This window comes from Neolamprologus brichardi, chromosome 11 (genome assembly GCF_056152115.1).
Source record: "Neolamprologus brichardi isolate AB-2024 chromosome 11, ASM5615211v1, whole genome shotgun sequence".
NCBI lineage: Eukaryota > Metazoa > Chordata > Actinopteri > Cichliformes > Cichlidae > Neolamprologus > Neolamprologus brichardi.
In genome coordinates, this window is record NC_142114.1 from 7126816 (window position 1) to 7147394 (window position 20579).

The 20579-nt window shown below is 39.6% G+C and overlaps 1 protein-coding gene across 4 annotated transcripts in view; it reads right to left on the reverse strand.

Moving 5' to 3' along the window:
• LOC102799137 (CUB and sushi domain-containing protein 3-like) overlaps nt 1–20579 on the reverse strand; it is a 238547-nt gene that overhangs the window by 93919 nt on the left and 124049 nt on the right. For all 4 annotated transcript variants that reach the window (XM_087848045.1, XM_087848043.1, XM_087848044.1 and 1 more), the window contains 5 exons: nt 19788–19979; nt 18389–18527; nt 16879–17066; nt 16369–16563; nt 13376–13492 (listed from right to left, as the gene is read on the reverse strand). In XM_087848045.1, the coding sequence (XP_087704171.1) occupies nt 13376–13492; nt 16369–16563; nt 16879–17066; nt 18389–18527; nt 19788–19979 (831 nt within the window). The remainder of the gene's footprint in view (nt 1–13375; nt 13493–16368; nt 16564–16878; nt 17067–18388; nt 18528–19787; nt 19980–20579) is intronic.

The window sequence follows — 20579 nt, forward strand, 5'->3', positions numbered from 1 at the left end:
ATGCGCACTCACACCATGACTCCATCAGTGACTGTGGGCACTGAATCCTTTATGTCTGAAATGCAGGTATCACAATAACAATAGAAAAAAAAGAAGAACTATGAGTGCCCTCCGTTTCAATAAAAATAAATTCTGCACTGTATTACTGAGATAATTAATGCCTTTTAAAGTGACAGTAATTCACAATAAACTAATTGTTCACATAGAAAATTAATCCATACTATTGTGCTTTAGTGGGTAGAGTCAGAATAAAATAGCGTTCCTAAGATGCAAAATCAAAACAGGTGGATTCAGCAAGAGCTGATCATAAAGACAAAGTTAAATTCTTTATATGTTTAATAATGATAAGGAACAAATACGGTCTACGCTTGCTTAATATACAAACAGAAAAGCCATTTGAGGAAGCAGATTTACTAGATTTAGTTTTAAAAATTACTATTCATTTAAAACTTTGACTAGGAAAAACTGCAAGCAGTTGTGGTGAATAATAGGACATCTAGAGGGTGAGGGTGTCGTGTACGTTCAATTACAAGGTGACCACCTAGTGGGAGGCAACCTGTTGCCAAATTATGTCCAACTCTGCATGAATGCAATCACTCTCTGACAACTTCGCAAAAGTTCTCAAATAAATTGATAGATAATAGTTACATGTGAAATCCTGTATATTTAGACATCAACCAATTTGTGATTTCCCTTTGATTTATCACAGTTAAATTCCTGTATTATTACAAATAGATTGTATGTAATTGCTAACTGGACCCATTCAATCGTAAACTACTAAAATGAAAGGAGACTCGCTCTGTCTAATTGCAGTTTTAACACTCTCTTTATGACCCAGTAAGACAACTGGTGAGAGGTTGCAGACCTGGTTCCCATTTTCTGAATTCATTACATGGTTAAAAGCTTCTTTTTTTTTTTGTTGTGGTGCTGCCTCCAACCACTGTTTTCCCTAATGTGATTGTACCATGAAGTAGAAAAAGCATCTGTTCTAACTGGTACACAAACATACAGATTATCATTAACTGGGCTGCAGAAGAGCAGACTTCATATGGCTAAAATCTATAAATGAAAAGCAAGTGCGGCATGCTTTTTGTCCAGTAACAGCGTTCACCTATGTGTAAGCACACACAGGATCCACCTGAAAAGGTGTCAAATAAAAATAACACAATCAACAGAGGCAATTGCTAAAGGTAGAAAAGGCAGCATATGTTTTTCCTTCTGGCTATGAATTATGCAGAATTTTCCTGTCTTCTTCACTTTGTAGCAGTACCCATCTCCTCTGGCAGCTAGCCAACCACCATGAAACCACTATCCCCACTACAAAGCTAAGAAAGACACAAGGAGTAAAAGACACTTAGCAGGAAACAGAAACAAGGGAATAAGTAACCCCTAAAAGCCACTGGAGGCAACGCTGCCTCTTATGGCCTAAGAGGCAAATGACAATACAGAAAACATGAAACGAACAGCAATGACATGTTTTTGTAGTCTAACATCTCATTGCTGTAGTAGTTTGTTGAATTTGTGTTTTAATAAGGGTACCCCGCTAGTTATTACTTGTTGCAAAATGTAAAGTGTCAAAAATGAAACGACAGCCGAACAAGCTTCATAAAGCAAAAAAATCCCCCCAAAACGGAAACACATGGACACGCATGAAGTGGTGTTCTCACTCAAAGCAGCACAGGCAGACCTGTTTCCTTATCTGTTGAGTCGAAAAAATGCCTATGGCTGAAAAAGAGTTTGAATAAGAGATGATTTTACCCTTAGGGACAGCTCACTGCTGCGGTATTAGCATACCAACACCCCGTTAGAGGCTGCACTCCTGTGCTCTGAGCACACACACACACAAAACACAAGCACAATGTCGCTCATTTTTGCCTCTAATCCAAAGCCAGCCATGCATGACTCCAATCTGCTCCTTTGCTGTAATCATGTCCAGATATTAAGTCAATAAATCATCAGAAACTTGTTACCTAATTTATGCAGGACTATGATGAATCTGTTGTCCTCGGGGCCTCGTCATGGTAGTGTAATGCACTGCACTTGGACAATGGAACAATTTTCATATCTGCATCTTCACCTTGAATTATCTCAACGCAAGTCACTTTAATCCTACACCTCTCAGGGTATTAGATCGTGATATTCGTATATTCCTGTATCTCAAAACCAGTAATGCCTGCCAGGCACTGATAAAGCATGAAATGTACAATTATACTTTGATCCTTCTCTTGAGTGATGGCAATCTAATTTTTTCCAATTTGAAAGCAGTCATTCTGGAAAATGTGACAAGAGGCTTCAATGGTTTTCTACCATCTCAAGTGCAGTCTGGCAGATATGAATTGAATCAGGGGAAACGTTTAAATTAACCATGCAATTTAAACAATCAAGAAAAGTCTTAGGTGGTCGTACATTACATAATTTACATTAAATTTAATGGCAGAGGAGTCCACACTCAAAGATACACCTATCTAGAGTTGCATAAGACATTTCTACTTCAAAACAGAGAAAATTGGTTCAGGCATGGGCTTGAAACGGTGATAGTTTCCACGCACAGTTCTTGCAGATATTTGCCAGCACATTCACACTGTAAGGAAAAAAACCCTTGCCACCACATCTCAAAGGTGCTCTATTGGGCTGGGATCTAAAGAAAGTACACGAGGAAAGTGAAGTAAATTAAAATCACTGTCATGCTCCTGGAGCCATTTGGAGATGATGAGTGCTTCGTGACAAGGCTTGTTATCCTGCTGGAAGTATCCATTTGAAAAAGTGCAGACTGTCGATGAATGGGTGCACCTGGTCAGTAACAATGTCTAAGTATGTTATGATGTCTAACTGGTTCTCAGATGACATTAAGGCAAGCAATGTGTGTCAAGAAAATATCTCCCCTAAGTTACACATCAACAAACAACCCTTACTGTGTGCACCTTGTAAGACAGGTCCATGATACCATATAGTTTACTCCACTTGCCATTGGAATTGTAATTCCTTCACTTTATGGAATTATGCTCAGGGGTTAATGTGGGCCATAACAATCCAGAACGGCATTCCAACACCGTCAGTAAATAGAAATACATAGTAATAGATGAATGCATAACACTGCTGAATCCCTGTGATTTGTCCATCTTACATTGGTTACTCAACTTCAGCATCTAGCTAGTGCTACTGTAAGGAGCGAGCATAAATGGTGCTAATTTTGTTTAAGTGGCAGGTAGTTTCAAACACAACAGCTCCACAAACATCAGCAAAAACAAACTGTGTGTGTGGCCAAATGTGCAGTTGCTGTTTTTCCCAGGGAGAGAAAAAATGTTTGACAGGACAAGAAAGGAATATGAGAGATATTTTCAAAGGTAACGAATGTTCAGTAAGAAATATTTGATGGAAACTACCCAAATTCGTTTAATTTTTAATCAAATATTGGATCTATGATGTGCAATGTATAATAAGTTGGTTTTTTTTGGTTATTCAAAGGTTGTATAAAGGGGGTAGTTTAGTATGGTTTAGTGCATGCTAAAGTGGTTAGTTTGCAGCACTGTGGTGTAGTTTGCTGTAATTCACTATGGTGGACAGATACAGGGTAGCAACAGGGTAGCAATGATCAACTTAAACGAAAGGTTACGTTGCTGATTAGATTCACTCACCAAATACTACCTTTTATACTATGTAGTGGTTGGAAATCAGCTACACAGCTCATGAAAAATCTACTTGTATCATGTTGAATTCAGCTGGCTGGACAGGTCAGCTGATTACAGCCTGCAGATGAAGTAAAATCTAATGGAGCTCAGAATACAAATAACTATGTGTTTTATTTTAAGTGATTATTCTCCCCATGGTGATATACATAAACCCAGAGTTCCCCCACCTACCAAATCCCTCTTGAACCAACTACGCTATTCAGTCTAGTTCATAAATCGATGGCATAAGGATCACATTAAAATTTCTCAGAGTGGGTATTGCAGAAATACTCATATTTTGAGGCATCACATTGTAAAAGCATTTTTAAATAAAACTGCTGTTAAATGGAAGTGTTGTTCAGAAGGCCGTAAGCAGACGGATCTTTGTTGTTCACACTCAGTATGTCAACACTCAAAGAAATCCACCTAGTCTCACCTTTATTCGTGAGGGTTTAGAAAGAAGTGTGTAGCTATAGCTCTCTTCATCCTGACTTTTAAAAGGTTCACATCAAATACAACGATCGCATTTAATGTTGTGGAGTGACTAATTAATCAAACATCAGTAGTACCCCATAGTCACCTGCAGCTTTTGCTCATTTTGAGTATTCTCTTTCTTAACCCTAACCTTCCTCAGGTGAATGACTCGGCCACCCAGTGATATTTAAACTCACATTTTCTTAACCAGCACATTTACCATTGCTGTAGAATGATTGAATGACATTCACTGAGCTTTTAATATACTTGGATGGATGCCACAGAACGCCCAAGCAATAACGAAATTGCCATATTCTTTAAAAGATGAGGAGGGTTGCTTGTCATGAGCCATCGATAGCAGTCTATAGAACCTTTGTCCACAACTCTACCACTTTCTTATTGTGTTCCTGTGAGCGACAAACTTTCTTTTTTTGAGTTGAGGCATTATTTTAATTACAACCTTAACAAAAGAATCAACTTTTCACTGCTGGGAGTGAGAAATGTGGTAAACGGCAAAAAATCAGAGAGATTTAGAGAGACTTTAGACTCAGTAAGGGGAGCAGAGCAGAATAAAGCCCAAAGGAAAATAAAACACACAAAAAAATTAGTTTCAATATCTTCAACATAACCATGTCACACAGCACATAGAAGGCTTTCCAAGAAGAAAATCACATGCCTAACCTAAGGGCAGAGTAACAGAACTCCAAATGCTGAAACTACTAATGCTGGAAAACAAGTTTTTGGGAAATGCAAAATCTGGCGGTATTATTTTTTTTCTATTTTAGATTGTCTGAAGTAACAAGAGATCAGTCTAATAGTTTTCCTAATGACTGAAGGCTACCACTCCTTCACACTGAACTTCAGCTGCACTTTTCATCTGACTGTCTTATCATTTTAGCTTTTAGGATCGAGTCCATCTCCTGTCACAAACAAATGCAAATCCTGGGAGAGAAGAGAAGCAGTCATTGCAAGGTTCTATCAGTGAATGTAGAAACACTCAATGAACTATGATAAATACAATGCACGTGTGCATAACCGTGCTTTGCATTTCTCCAATCTAAAAACAATACAATTTCTCTTTTTAAGCATTTAATATGTTGCCTTTTTTCACCATTTTCAATTTAACATATGGTTTAACATGATTTGCAAATCCTCACATTTGTTTTTTCTTTACACTTTACACAGCATCCCTGCTTATCTGGAAGTAGAGTTTAAGAACCACTCAAATTATAATTCACCATTACTATGTTCCCGTGCAAAGGTAATAGCAAGAAATGCTACATTTCATGCAGATTTAAAAAGAAATGTGCAAAATACAGAGTACACTTGCTGCAGATGTAACTGTTAAGGATTAAAGAAAGAGTACTTTATTGATCCCCGTGGGGAAATTCCTCTCTGCATTTAACCCATTCACTCAGTGAAGCAGTGGGCAGCCATTGGGCGCCCGAGGAGCAGTGTGTAGGGACGGTACTTTGCTCAGGGGTACCTCAGGGTAGCTGTTCAGGGGAATCAAACCCCCGACCTTCTGATCATGGGGCCACCACTCTACCTACTGAGCTATCCCTGCCCATTAACTAGATACCCAAGTTGCGCCCATTCACCCAACCAAGCTGAATGCAAGTGTATGTTTTCAGACAGCATTATAAGCATCTACTGGTATTATGAACTACTTTCACATTTGAAATTCTACTTACATAACAAATGCAATAAATTAGTAGGCTATTCCTACCAACATATTAAAAAAATATACTAAGCACCAATGGTTATTTTACACATGATGTACTGTATATAATGGAGCCTAAACATGATGCAGACATCTGGTTTTTCAGAGACTCGGTCTCCGACTAATACACGATTAAAAACAGTAAAAAGTGGTAAGAATTCCTCTTCTGATTCTGATGAAGCCAATTCTTTTGTGTCATGTGACAGTCTTGCATATTTGACTTCTGATTTCTTGGCGTTTCAGTCCAGTCAGTCACACAACCAAATCTGAAAGCATCTTAATGTGAAAAGCTAAAAGAGAAGAGAATGCTAGTTTAAATCTCCATCATGCTAAAACGCAGAACCCTTGTCTGGGAGAACCTTCACACAACCCATAATAAAATATTCAATATTAAGTGTGCATGCAGTACAGGCATTACAGCACTTCAATTTTATTCCATTTCACTCACTTGCAACCACATCACTTCTCAGTGGTGCAAAAAGAAAAAAAAACTACAGTATTTATCTGAAATGAAGTATAAGTCTGATAACAGGCTCTGGTTTCTGAGGTATCATGTTGAAGCTAATCAGTGAACCTTGACTACCTCTGCAGGGTCTCTATCTCCCTCTGTCCTTGCTTCAGTGTGAAAGGCCTTAAAGGGATTTTGTCTGACACTGAGGCAGAAGAAACTCTAAAAACTACCTCAGTTTCACTTTTTGTGCATGTTTATCATCTTGCCGCATGTACAAACTCAGGCGAGACCCAGGGAAGACGCCCGCGTCATCTCCATATCTATTTTATTGAGCTTCTGCTTCTACCTAACATGTATGTTTTATTTATTTTTCCCATTGGCCAATAATAACATGCCCACTTTCATAAGTACACAACTCCCAGCAATTGCTTCCCATAAGCTGATTAAACTTAGCTTCCAGCCAGCTTCTCATTGACTCAAAGTTTGTTAAAAAGGTGCATCTTTCAACAACTTTTGCATCTCATGTTTTACAATATTTTACAAATAAAGTGTTACTGATTCTGTCCATTTCAGGTCTGAGTCAAATTAAAAGCAAAAACGTATTTTGAAGCCTCTTTAGATTCACCCTTTTTTTTTAAATTGTTTTGTGTGTGCATCTAAATCACAATCTTTGAAATTTGAGAAGTCACATCTAAAAAAAACACTATTGTTGGTCAGACAACAATCAGACGACTTCCTATGAGCAAGCACTTGGCGACAGTGGGAAGGAAAAAATCCCTTTAAACCCAGAACCTGGTTTAAGAAGAGGCAGCCATCTGCTGCGATCAGTTGGAGGTGAGGGGAAGAAGACAGGACAAAAGAAAGAGTGTGAAAATAATTATTAATAATAACTAATGGTCAGTAGTAGAGTGGTGTATAAACACAAATGGTGAAAAGAGGTGAGCAAAGAAATGATCAGTGCATCATGGGAAGCTCTCAGCAGCCTAGCCCTATTGCAGTACAATTGAGGAAAGGTTCAGGGTCCCCTGGTCCAGCCCAGATCATAAGCTCTATCAAGTTTCAAGCGTAATCTTAAAAAGAGAGATGGTGTACATTGTGTACAGAATCCATACTGGGAGCCGGTTCCACAGAAGTGGGACCTGAAAGCTGAAGAACAGAAGTTGCAGCAGATGGCCGCCCCTCCCTGAGCCTGATTCTGCCGGAGGTTTCTTCTTGTTAAAAGGGAGTTTTTTCTTCCCACTGTTGCCAAAGTGCTTGCTCATAGGGAGTCATTCGATTGTTGGGTTTTCTCTGTATGTATTATTGTAGTGTCTACCTTACAATATAAAGCGCGACTGTTGTTGTGACTTGGCGCTATATAAATGAATTGAATTGAATTCAGGTAAAGAGGTAAACCATTTGAGGACCATGCTCTTCTAAGAAACTGCTCATGACATCATCATAATTTAAATGGAACGAAACACAGCCACCTTTTTCCCCACACCCGCTGGATTGGCCTTAAGGCAAAGTATGCAAAAAGCCCAAATAAGGCGCTAAATATACTAACAGCACAAGCAGTCGTGAAAGGTAAGAAAAATGGAAGCATATGTTTGTCCTTCTGGAAATGAATTATGGAAGAGCTACCTGTCACCTTTGTTTTATGGTAGCGCAGGCCTTCTGAGATTCTGAGCTATGACAGCATACACAAGCCTCATTTACAGAAACCAAAGGGATTATATGACAACATCGACACATATATTTTTAATGACCCATTATCACAGCGAAATTGCATCAGCTCTTTTGGCAGGGTGTACGTGGCTGTACCTTGGCACAATCTGTATGCGGCCCATTAGGCTTTTATCTTGGGTAAAAACTCTGTTCGGTGCATTGAAAACTGTAAATTTTGGTTACTTAAGAGAGAAAGAAAACTGTAAGTGGCCTGTGGCTTCTTTTTACTTCCTGCTTTAACTGTACTGATACTTTTTTCTTGGCTTGGGTTTTTATTGGTGTTTGTACCTGCTGACTAGAACTGGTTTATACGGCATTCATTAATGGGGTTTTAAAGGGTAACACAAGCCAGCACAATGACAAAGTGAGCACCCAGAATCTCTGCAATCTTGAAGTCTTCGAAATCAGTCAGTGTCGTCATTCAAGACTGTGTCTTACACACATCAAAAACCACATGCTCTACCATGAAAGATCTCCAACTCAAGGCAGAGCCAAAACAAATTCACAGTTTATATTAGGTTGAGGGAAGTGTATGGTGTAAGCTGATGGAGACAGACAAGGTAATGATTTTGTTGTGTAGCATGTAGCAAGTCATGTGTTGGGGTGGCTCGAGGCAGAATCTTACACTTCAGCAAACATCACTGATGAGTCAACAATCAGCCCCCGGGGTCTACACTTTATGATCGCTCTCAGCAGTACTCTGTTCCTCTCGCCCTATTCTTCCCATTCTCTGTCTCGCTTATTATAACCCCCTCATTTATTATCACTCTCGCCATCTAACTTTCTCTCAGACTTTGACATTCAACAAAGTTTGATGTGCCTCTCTCTCATAGTTAGACCTTTTACCTCTTGAAGTCTCGACAGTCTCTCTCTCTCATGCTGATTCTGTCCGTCTTGTTAGAGCCCAGATTTATTACAGCAATCTGCCAGTGCTCCTGTCTCGCCTACTAACACATACAATGGCAAACATCATGCATATGTTGTTGTTACCATTATATGGATACATACACTGAAGCTATAAACGGCCTCGGGCAGATAATCAGAGATGAATTAATGTTGTCTCTACGCAATGAAATTCACCATTAACTCCACACGAGAGACCTTGGACCGAGAATGTACCTTGGGATCAAATGGACCATTTGAAAAGTTAACCACAGGTTAAAAAATATGTATATAGACATATATGATATGCTTCATAATCTTGTTAAAATCTTGTTAAAATTAGGTCTAAGGCTGGACCTGGAGAACATAAGTTGAAACCACTGCATTGTGTTGCTCTAATAGTCAGGCTACAAATGGCTTTTGATGTCATTTTTAATGAGCTTGAAATTCACAGTTTATTTTCAATTTACTGATCTGAGAGTCATATCTCAAAACAAAGAAAAACCTGCAAAAGAAAAACACCCAGAAATGCCACAGAGGGTCTTAATTGGAAGAGTTTGGATCACCTCTGAAGCCATCAACATTTGGGAAGAGGGTTGTAATGAACAAGCAGATCCTTTAGGCTAAACAAAACAGACTGGGGGAAAAAAACACAAAAAACCCCACAACGAGACCAGAAGCACAGTTTGGAACTTTTTATCCCTTCCAAAAAACAAACAAATATCCAGTTTTCCCCTCTGTGAACCCCCGCAAACAATGAGGTTATCCCACGTGTCTGTTTTAGGCAGGAAAATACAACATCCTGTCGGAAGTATAGGACAAAAAGTTAGCCGTTGAACTCGGCGTAAACAAGAGCAAATGCCTGTAGGCAGTGTATATCTTTATGTTTCCAAGCAGTGCCCAAGGCGAAGGTTGAGTGCCATGAATAATTCACGCCTTTACAAAAAGAAACAGAGTTATTGTTTGAAGTATGACTACAACCATTATTTCTGACAGAATAATTAAATATTAAAGGGCAAGACAGATGCACATTGGACCTTAATGACATTTGAATGAGGCAAAGTAAAATAAGCCACGCACAAAATATGAGTGGTGAGATACCAAGAAATGATGGCTCACCAGTGACTGCAAAGCCTCCTGCTTCTTGTTGACTATACACGCACCATGGTTTAAGCACTGGTGTCTACTGTCAGCTACTATTTTTATGACTATCAGTGTGGAGACAGTACGTACATATGAGCCTATACATGTGTACACGGGCTAAGAGTGGTGACGAGGTTTATAAATACGAACGGTCTACTTTAATACCAGCAAGTCCTTTGCAAGACAGCAATAATTTGCATGATAGAGACAGTGCTTCAGGGAGAATTGTTCAAGATTACATAGTGGCGCATAGTTATTATGGATAAATGTTTATGTGCATACATTATATCATATCAGATGTAAAACACGACAAGCAAAATGCAGTCCAAACCTACAAACAGTAAGGATACATCAAGGAAGGTATGCACCGATCTATTCATTCAATGAGACAAAAGCACAACAGCTTGGGTAGAGTACAGTTAATCTATACAAATTCTACTATTACGTACGTACTGTTACGTAAAACAAAATACCTGCCAACATCCCATTCATGTATAAACAAGCTATCGCAAGCTTTTGCACCGACCACCTGTGACAGAATCACACACCTTAAAACTGCGCTTTTAGGGAAACTAACAACAAAAAAGGAAACCCATCATCATCATCATCAGTAGTAATACTTTTTGCATTCATGCAGCAATCTGGATATCATTTTATATCAGGTTAAACAAAGTGTGAATTCTTCACTAAAAAAAAAGAAAAAATAAGAGTGCTTCTGCTGCTATCTAATCACTCTTTTAGACAGTTTCCTTTGGTGCTTCAGGTCTAACTTCCAGGTGCCTAAGCAACAAGACAGTTGAAGGTGGGGGAAAAAGAAATCAATAGCTGACTCGCTCTGTCACAAATGTAGCAAAGCTAAACTGAAAAAGTGATTTATCTTTTCTTTTTCGCTGAGAATGTACAGTGAAAACCTTTATTTTCTCACATGAAGAACATTTTCCCATCCTGTTTGCTGTACACTCATATCAAAAACAATCACATACTCAGTCCACCATTGCTCTTTAAATCAATATACAATATAGGTTAACAATAAAATGAAACATGTGAGTGTCACTTATCTTTTTTCTTTCAACAGTACTTTCATTCTGAAAACCATCAGCTCATGGCTCATGGCAATCTTGGCTAGCATTGGCTATACACAAACACTGTATTGTCACTTAGTTAATCAAATATTCTATTAATAATCAGGAAAAAATGAAATGGTCCAATTCATCTTAAATGCAGTGCTGCCAACTCCAAATCTGTTCAGATTTCTGAGGACTCTCACTAACATACTGTACTTATATATATAATTTCAAACATTCACATACACTGCATGATATGGATATCTATATTTAGGTCTGTGTAAACCCTTGTGGCTACACTGTGACAGCAAAAGACATATATGCACATAACATTCCAGTTCTCCAACACAGGTGTAAATCCCTCTGGTCACCGGGTCGGAGTGAGGAGATGATTTTCCGCTGACCTTTTCCTGCAGCTCCAGCCAGGTTCACACAATGTCTGAAAGGCTTATGGTATGCCATCGGTCATATGAGGGACACACTAAGACACACGTTTGACACTCTACCCTAGGCGCTTACAAATTTCAATTACCTGTATACTAGACACTGAAATGTGATTTGTGTTATCACACTGCCCAAAGGCTAGACTCAGCTGCCAAGCTACTACAGAGAGAAAACAGAATTTCTCTTCTTATTGTTTTATCTGGAGGGCAAAAACACTAAAAATGCTGGACGCTTTGTTCAGTAACATTAAACCCAAACAAAAAAAATATTTTCTTTTCATTTATGTGTTTTACTTAATTCATGTGCACTGGTTTCATATCAGCTCAGCAAAGTAAAGTATGCATGTCTCAGCTTGTTTTCATGCACTGATGTTAGTTCCCAACTCTGTTTCAATGTGCATGTGTTTGTGTGTTTGCACTTGTTAGCCTTACTCGATTCACAGCCCATGGCACGTCCCAAAAGCACTCAGCCAAGAGGAGACACCTTCATTTTTTTTAATTCATTCATAATATTAAATCACAATGCAGTAAAAATTACAAAAATAATATCACGATTTGAGAATTCTACAGTTTGATGCTGGTGGCTTGGGGGGTGTCATTTGATGTTCTGGCTTTAGATTCACAATTTACAAGGTACTACCAAAACAAGAGCCATGTGCTGTCACGGGTGTATTATAGCTAGTGAAACATTTTCAGCCTGCTCTACTCAAGCTGCGAATCCCATTTCCTGCAGCCTCACCACAGCAGTCACTCCCTGGAACAAATGCATAAGCCCAGGTGGGAATGTTGCTTGGCGATTTCTACACTCCATTAAGCATTTGCTCCCAGTTTAAGCAAATGCTGCATTTTAATGCACTGTTTATTTACAAAAGTTTTGTGGTTCCCTGGACTCCATGAGCAGCGGGAGATGGCAACAAAGGATGTAAACTGTCGGACCGGATCATCGCACAGGGGATTAATCTGTGTTTCTAAAGCACGGGGCTTTACAGAATAAAAACATCTGCCTACATTTTGGCTCTTTATTATGACTAACATGAAATATTGAGTAGAAATACATCAAGGTCTTCTAGAGATCTTTACTGAATTATGTATACACAGGAGTCCGTGGATAAACTGAGCACCGGAGAATTTGCTTGCGCCGTCTTTTCCCCACAGCCCCTCGCTGCATGACCTTCCTCTCCATTACCTACACTACGGAGCATTTTTCACGTCAACACAATCAATTTTTGTTTGCCCTGATCCTGTTCTGCTTTTACGCCTCTTACTGGAACCAAAATCCTGCCATTCTTTACGCTACATTTCAGCTCATACACAAGAGCGGAGTAGTGGTATGGAACCAACATCTGTATGTATCGATTCAATCAGATTTCCTCCAACACATACTTGCAATTGGCTTCAATATTTATTGCTCAGCCATTTGCGTGATTCATTTTTATATATGGGGAAGTCTACACAAACCGAATCCTACCCAGCAGCAAACATGCGCGCCAGTGGCCGAAAGCATCAAAGTACCACTCTAAATTGAAAATGCATGCAGCGCAAATTAAGCTCAACAGGAAAAAGAGTAATTCAAGTTTGAGCATTGTGTTTGGTGACCACATTTTACAGAAAGCTTCAGTTTCGTCACAGGTTATCTTCCATGCTCATGTTGGAGCAAATATTCACAGAAAACAGATTATTATCTGTCAGCCTCTTCTTTTTTCTTCTTGGAAGAAAAATATTTCTGGCTGCCACCACACATCAGCTATAAGCAGCATTTTAGCAGGCAATAAGTAACAGCTTTTTTGCAGTTCCATGAAAATAATACTTAAAATGCTTACCAAAGTCCCCAGGGACAAAGATGTCATAGACACAGGTCTGCCCTATGGTGTAATTATGCGGGTAGTTTGGGGACAGCACAGTTCCCTCTGAACCTGTGAAGTGACCTCCGCAGGGAGCTGTGGAGACAGCAAGGCAAGCAGCAGGGACGCTCAGTTAACAAATATGAGGCAACCAGCTAATAATACCTGGAGGAAGAAGGCATTAAAATAAAATTAGTGCATCTATTGAAAGGTAAGCAGCTAAAAATCACACACACAAAAAAAAACAACAACAAAATTTAAAAGTTGCAGACAAATATAAATTTGTCCAGCAAATAAAAAAATAATTTGACATTTGAGAGACATTTTGGACACATCTTCAAAAAGAAAAGTGAGCTGTAAACGCGGAAAAGAAAAGCCCTGAGATGTGCTTAGAAAGAGCCAATGGGCGAGACAACCTGCAAGGAAAAAAACTTTTTGCCTTTAAAATACAGAAAAACACCATCAATCACGGGAACACAAAAGCACAACATTCCCACATGCTTGTGACTTTAATCAGCCCATACGGCTCAGCACCCTGTTTTGAAAGATTCAGATTCAATGACTCAGCTAAAGTTGGTCTTTCATCAGACATCCAGCGATTTTTGAAGGTGCTTCATTATGATGTATAATCCTAATTGATTACATTTTCCTATCACTAACCTTTACAAAGCATATCCATTAATTTTAATATCTGCTAATACAGCGTGCGGCTAAAGCTAGACTAAGGTCGCTTGCATTTAATTGTCATTAAACACATACTCGGATGCGTCTATCTCTCAAAACTTTCCTGCTACTGTCAGCAGATATTCAGCCGGTGATATTCAGTAGGCTTGTTAATATTAGTTGCAGTCTGTCTTGCAGCTGCGTCGCATCTCATAGTCTGATCTTAAGCTGTTGATAATGTACCTAATTAGCTAAGAGTCGCTCGAATGCATTTACCTCAGACCTCACGGACCGAGCCATCAGGTGGGAGAGCCTCGACTGTAAACAAACACACAGTCATTTGTATTAGGGAAGCTGTCACCAGCTGCTCTGAACCCCCCTATGGCCCACACTGTGCACATGTCACTGCTGTTCCATCGAGCAGCACATGAGAAGTGAGCAGAGGTGTTAATGCAGAAGAATGGATCAGCGATTTATCCGCATTTGGTTGCTGAAGTAGCAAGAGGCATGTAATCAAACACGTGACACGGGCACGCGAGGCTCTAATTCAAGCTGATTTGTCAGACAGAATGGGAGACATTGTGCTGTGGTGGGGGAGGAATCTGAGAATGCTACTAGTGGGAAGGAAAGCAAACTGCGCTGTCAATCTCGAGTAGGAAAGAGCGGCACCAAGGAAAGCAAGGGATTCTCAAGATATGCTTTAACGGTTTCTGTCTGACAGCTGAGTGCAGTGCTGCACAGAGGAGAGGGCAGGCTGCAAAACCACTCATTTTATGTTTTGTAAAAGGCTGATAGTTAAGAAAGAAAGCTAAATGCTTCAGAGAAAAAGGTGAGTTATTACCTCATATGATTACATAAATGGTGATTTAAGAACTCAGTGCATGAAAAAATGATTTTTAAGAATGCTTGGATTGTCTTCAAAGTACGCACACAGCAAAATCTTCATATGATTTACTGCATTTAGCAGTAAATCATGTTATATTGTTACAACACTCCATCAATACAAACAGGATCACAGGATCGTAGTTTGAAGGAACGGGCTTCAAATATTAAATTTTTGAATCATTTTTCAATCATTAGATTTAGAATTTGAATCATATTGACCCTTTCCTTTATTCTACTTTGCTTACACACACAGGGGAGAAAATGGAGCAAATTGTAGCATAATAAAACAAATCTACTATACTGAAAGTACAAGAATAATCTGAAAAGTATGATGCCGCTAGCCAAGAAGCCCACAGGATGCCCTTAAGTTTGGGGTAAGAATCACAGTTATACTCTATACTAAATATTAGTTGCTGACCTGAGTGACCTTGACTAAAAGTCCTGCTGTCTATAGTACAATTTAACAACCGAAAACACAGTGAGCCATTATAGACTTGTTTAACGTAAACAGAGTGTACAGCTTGCTAAATAACATAAAGGAACAGTAGCTGGCCATATGTTGAGGCAGCTGAAGCCATTACATTTAGCCTTGAGACGGTTCAGTCATCAGTTCAGATGCATTTTCAAAGTGAAAACACTTAACGGAGAGCTGTTGATGGACTCTTTAGTAAAACACATAACCCCAGGGCTGCTAAGTGAAGTTACAGAGGTGTCAACTGTAAAAGCAATGAATAGCTCCCTGGCGTGAGGCTGGGTGCTCCCGTTCCCTACTGCAGTAAATGAGCGCTGAATTCTAATTTAACCTTGATAGATTTAAGACTATGACAAATATTAAAACGATTACCGCGAAGAGAAGAAATTGGATATCTCACTCCTTGCATCTTTTTGCATTTCTTATGACACTGTAGATTTACCTTAAATTCAAATCAGTAGTGGTAAATGGTTTGTCATGAATATTGCTATTCACCATGAAATGCTGAACCTACAGAAAACCAACAACAATAAAACGACGCATTTGCAAACAAACGTTATGTTCACTAGTTTATTACATGTGCTAGTTTATTACATCGTATTATAGCTGAATGCGATTTGCCATTTGGGAGTGTCGTTTAAATCCAGAAGACACAAATACCATGCAGGGCAGAGTACTGTGTGGATCTGGAATTGGACACTATGCTTTGACTCACTCATGATAGCTGCACTACAGTTGCACCCATTATATTTTTGTCTTTATTAATTGAGTAACCAGAATGTGCTATGTTCTACATGTGCATCAAACAGACAGCAGCGTGCGCCACATTTCAGCTCTTTTTTTAAACACAGCACTCTCCTGGTATCACACTGTATCAAATATTGACCAAACAGCTGGCGTGCAGTTTTCTGCTTCTAAGGCCTTCTGTTATTGCCGAGGTGTTGCCTCTTACCTTGACAACTTGGTTTAGCTCTGTCCCACTCGGGTCTCTTGCTGTTGCCCATGACACACGTCAGTGTCGAGTAGCCCTGCAGCAGGTAGCCAGCCTCGCAATGAAATGTCACCATAGATCCCAGCTTGTAGTCGGTACCCATTCTAGTGCCATTCATCACATTCCCGGGATCAAAACACGCCTCCCGCAGTTTAGCTGCCAATCAAAAAAAACAAAGCTTTTACAACAGTGACAACTGCCTAATATGAGAGGGATTTGTTAAATGCATTAAGCGTTACACAGATTGCAAGTTTCTGCTTAAATTAACAGCACTGTGGTATTAAAAACATTAATTAAGACTGTAAATTTGTGGCAATAGAGGAGGCTGGGTCTTAGGCTAATCTCCAAGTGGCTGTGTGTAGTGTTGTATTCAAAAGACAAGATGTGTATCAAAGGAAATCCCCTGCTGAACTACATAAACATATTCAGTGGAAATGCTTAAAGAATCGCATGCCCAAGCCTTTAGAGTACCTTTGTATTCCAAATGAAAGCCAGTGTAGCTCACAGAGCCGTCGCTACGAAATGCCAAGTACATGAAGTTGGAAGTGCTCTCAATCTTCTCAGGAAGTTTACTGTCTTGGAAGCTGCCAATCAGATGGGCGCTGCTGTCTGGCCCATCGTAGATGTACAAGAAATCATAGTTTGGCTCAATACTGAAGCTGCGACAAGCAAAAGAAAGAAACAAATGAAAGATAAAACAGTTATTGTTTTGCCAAGCCTTAACCACCAGATTGTACAGATTGAGAGATTTAGAATGCAATTGGGTCTCAAAATGAAAGTGTGCACTGCAATGCTAGAAGTGAGTCATGCCAAGCAATTTGTTTTGCATCTCCAGACAAAGAGATAAAAAAAAGATATCTCCCCCAAGAGGTGAGAAGAGATTAAATTGCTGTGACACTGCAGTGGCACAAAATCTTCCCAGACGGCGACGGCAATGCAGTGTGAAAAGATCGTTTCATATTGTAGCGCTGTATATCAAATCACATGCTGCAGTCAGAGAGAGAGGGGAGCATTTGTTTTCAAAATAATGAGCGCGGTTTATGACGAAAATGTAAATAGCTTGGAGATAATTGCATTTGAGTTGGATCAAGGCAACTCCAATTTAAAATCATAACCCCATCCTTTCATTTGGCAATTCCCAAGAGTCAGAGAGAGAGAGAGAACGGCATTGTGCTAACTCTATTAGGCGTTTGTTTTGAAAGACAAGGCTGAAGAAGAAACATGGCGAGTTCTCCGCCTTCACCGCAAAGTGTGCGGAAGTACAGAAAGAGCAGTGTACCTTTTGTTCCTTTCCAGGCTTTCGCAAAAAGTATTCGACAGTCTAAAGAAGACTGCCTAAGAAAACTGGCCTCGGGCGCATCTGTGGCTTTGCTTTGCAGATATTGGTGCTGCATGCTTAGATTGCAATTAATAATGCAAAGCACACAGTCGGACTATCTTTCAGCATATTTAACGAATGCACTCCTATCACAATTCTGTGATATAGTATTCACCCACAAACCATGTTTCCCCACATTTGAGCAAAGCAGGCTGAAATACTGCTCCTTCTAAGTGTCTGTAAAGGCACCGCTGCTTTCTCCCTATCTCCCAACACACCTTGGCTCAAACTTAGGTCTTCTGCTTAACACACATGGTCAACTGTGCTTAATGCTGTGATGCTATTGCAGGTTCCACTGCAGAAAAAAAGCAATTCCATTGCACAGCCCGATCCACTGCACATCCACTGAGAACTGAGTCCATTCTGTTTCAGACAGGTTACAAAAAAATACCACAGGTTTAGGGAAAGATTCAGCTTGTAAGCTATTGGCCCATGTGCTTAAGGGACAACACTATTTTTCTTTATCTATTGGCCTTCTCACATCCTGCAAATACGTCAAGTCCTCACATTTCTTTTGACTAAATACTTAATATAAGTGAAAAGTCCACACGTGTGAATAATACATCAACCCGTGTGGTTTAGGTTCTGGTGTTGTCGTATTACCTGATGAAAGCCAGGGAGATGACATAGTCAGAGTGAACTGCGATAAGCCAGTCACAGTCTTTGCTGTGTGGGTAGGGATGGGGGTAGTTGGGAGAAAGGATGAATCCTGAAGACCCTGTCACATTCCCACCACAAGGAGCTTGAGAGATAAAAAGGAGGAAGAGATGAATGAGGAAAAAAAAGCTGTGAACACATAAGTAGTCTTTAAACGTGCTGCAAATGTCTTTAGCTAAATTCAGCTTGATACATGTACACTTATGGGTCGTTAAATTTAACTGGCTATTTCTATAACCTTTGTAAATCGCCATCAGCCGGTGGTGCAGTAACAAAGATTAGGGCATTAGAAAGGCCACTGTTTTCCCCCCTTTGCATTATAACACCGTGATACGCCTGACAATTGAGCTGATTCATTTCAATACGGTGTGCTTTTACAACACAATGCAATGCAGCATCTATGAAGTGTGTATTTTTCAGATATAAATGACTGAAAAAACAGTATGTATCCCTTACAAGACTTTATTCCATATGTTATCGTGTTAATTATTTAATCCGCCTTCATTGCTCCTTAATCTCCCTGGGACTATGTGAACGTGTCAAGTATCAATGTAGCAAATCAATCTGAAAGTCAACAGACTCAGTAGCATGGCTATGTTTGTGACTATTTCAATGTCATTTTTACTGCCTCGGGCACTCCCCCACTCCCCATAATTCTTTGCGCGTCTGTCAACTGTTGATTTTGATGAATAAACTAACAACTGTCACAGCACAATGAAGCAGTGTTTGTAACACGACGGTGACTGTGCTGTTTTTATTAGGCATGGTGACACTTTATTAGCACATGAACAGCTGACATTTACATCAAGTTTTCAGTCACACAGAGATGCTTCTGGTGTCAGTGGATTATGCCAAGTTGTGTGATCTTGTAATTGCGCTCCAAGACTTGCAAACGCCTAGGTCTTTCGTGACCAGAAAAAGAGTCTGTTAGACCAGTTGGCAGCAACTCAAGAACATTTAGGTTTCTTTGGACCTACTTAGTGTAATTATTTCTAATTGCATTGTTAGGTAATTAGCCGTTAAGCTCCAATAAGACACTGTTTTGGGAGACCATACACTACTCAGTCTTTTAACCAACAACAGAAGTGGATTTGTCCACATAAGAGCTGGCAACAGCTCAAACATATCTGAAGAGTGTTGTTTATTCTACACACACTTTTAAGACATGAGTGAGAGAGAATTATAGTCTCATCTGCAGTCAGTTAATAGACAAACTCTTTGCTCTACGTCTTCCTCTCCACATCTCTTTTTCCCTCTGATCCCCTACACTTCCCTGCGCAACTTCTTTCTTCAATCTCCTCCACACTACCTCCCTTCTCTCTTTAAATCTTTCTCTCTCTCTCACCAATGCAGCTTGGAGGGCTGGGTTGCCAGTAGTATCTATTTTCCACTTGGATGCAGGTGATTCTGCTCTCTCCCTGCAATTCATATCCCGGATCACAGGAGAAGGTCACAGAGTCACCCGGCTCCCGCCCTTCTCCGTTGCGACTGCCATTCATGGGAATACCTGGATCTCTGCAGGCTGTTGCAAGCGAACCTGAAGGGCAAACACATAGGTGTGATTCACAGACACACAGCAAAAGCAGCTGGGGTCCGACGTAAAATGCACAGGAAAGAATGCACAAGAGTTTCCATGTAGGGTTATGTTTAAACTGCAGCTCAGAGTTACAGCACAGAGCTGATCACAGCTCATATCAGTCCTGCCATGTTTTCCTAATCTGTTTCTCTAAAACACAGCTGTGCAGCAGCAAAAGGCTTTGATAATGTTCTGGTAAATTCTGCTGGATTTCGCAAATATCCAGCATAACAGACTCTCAAAATAGACTCAAGACTAGTTTAGTTTATTGAACTTCTGTGTTGTTGTTGTTGTTGCTGTTTTTCCTAAATCAAACATATCCAACGGCTCATCAAATTAAATATGTAAAACACAGAAATTTGATCTAAAAGGGCAATGTCTATTATATAGCATTCAATGTGATTAATATTTCATACTGTCACATACAGTAAAGTGAAACAAAGCTTTTACGAGTCCTCTGAAAATTAAGTACACCCTACATTCAATAGCTTGTAGAAACAGCTTTAGGAGATTTTCTTATTTAATCACTAGTGTACATATATTTATATTTATAGATACATA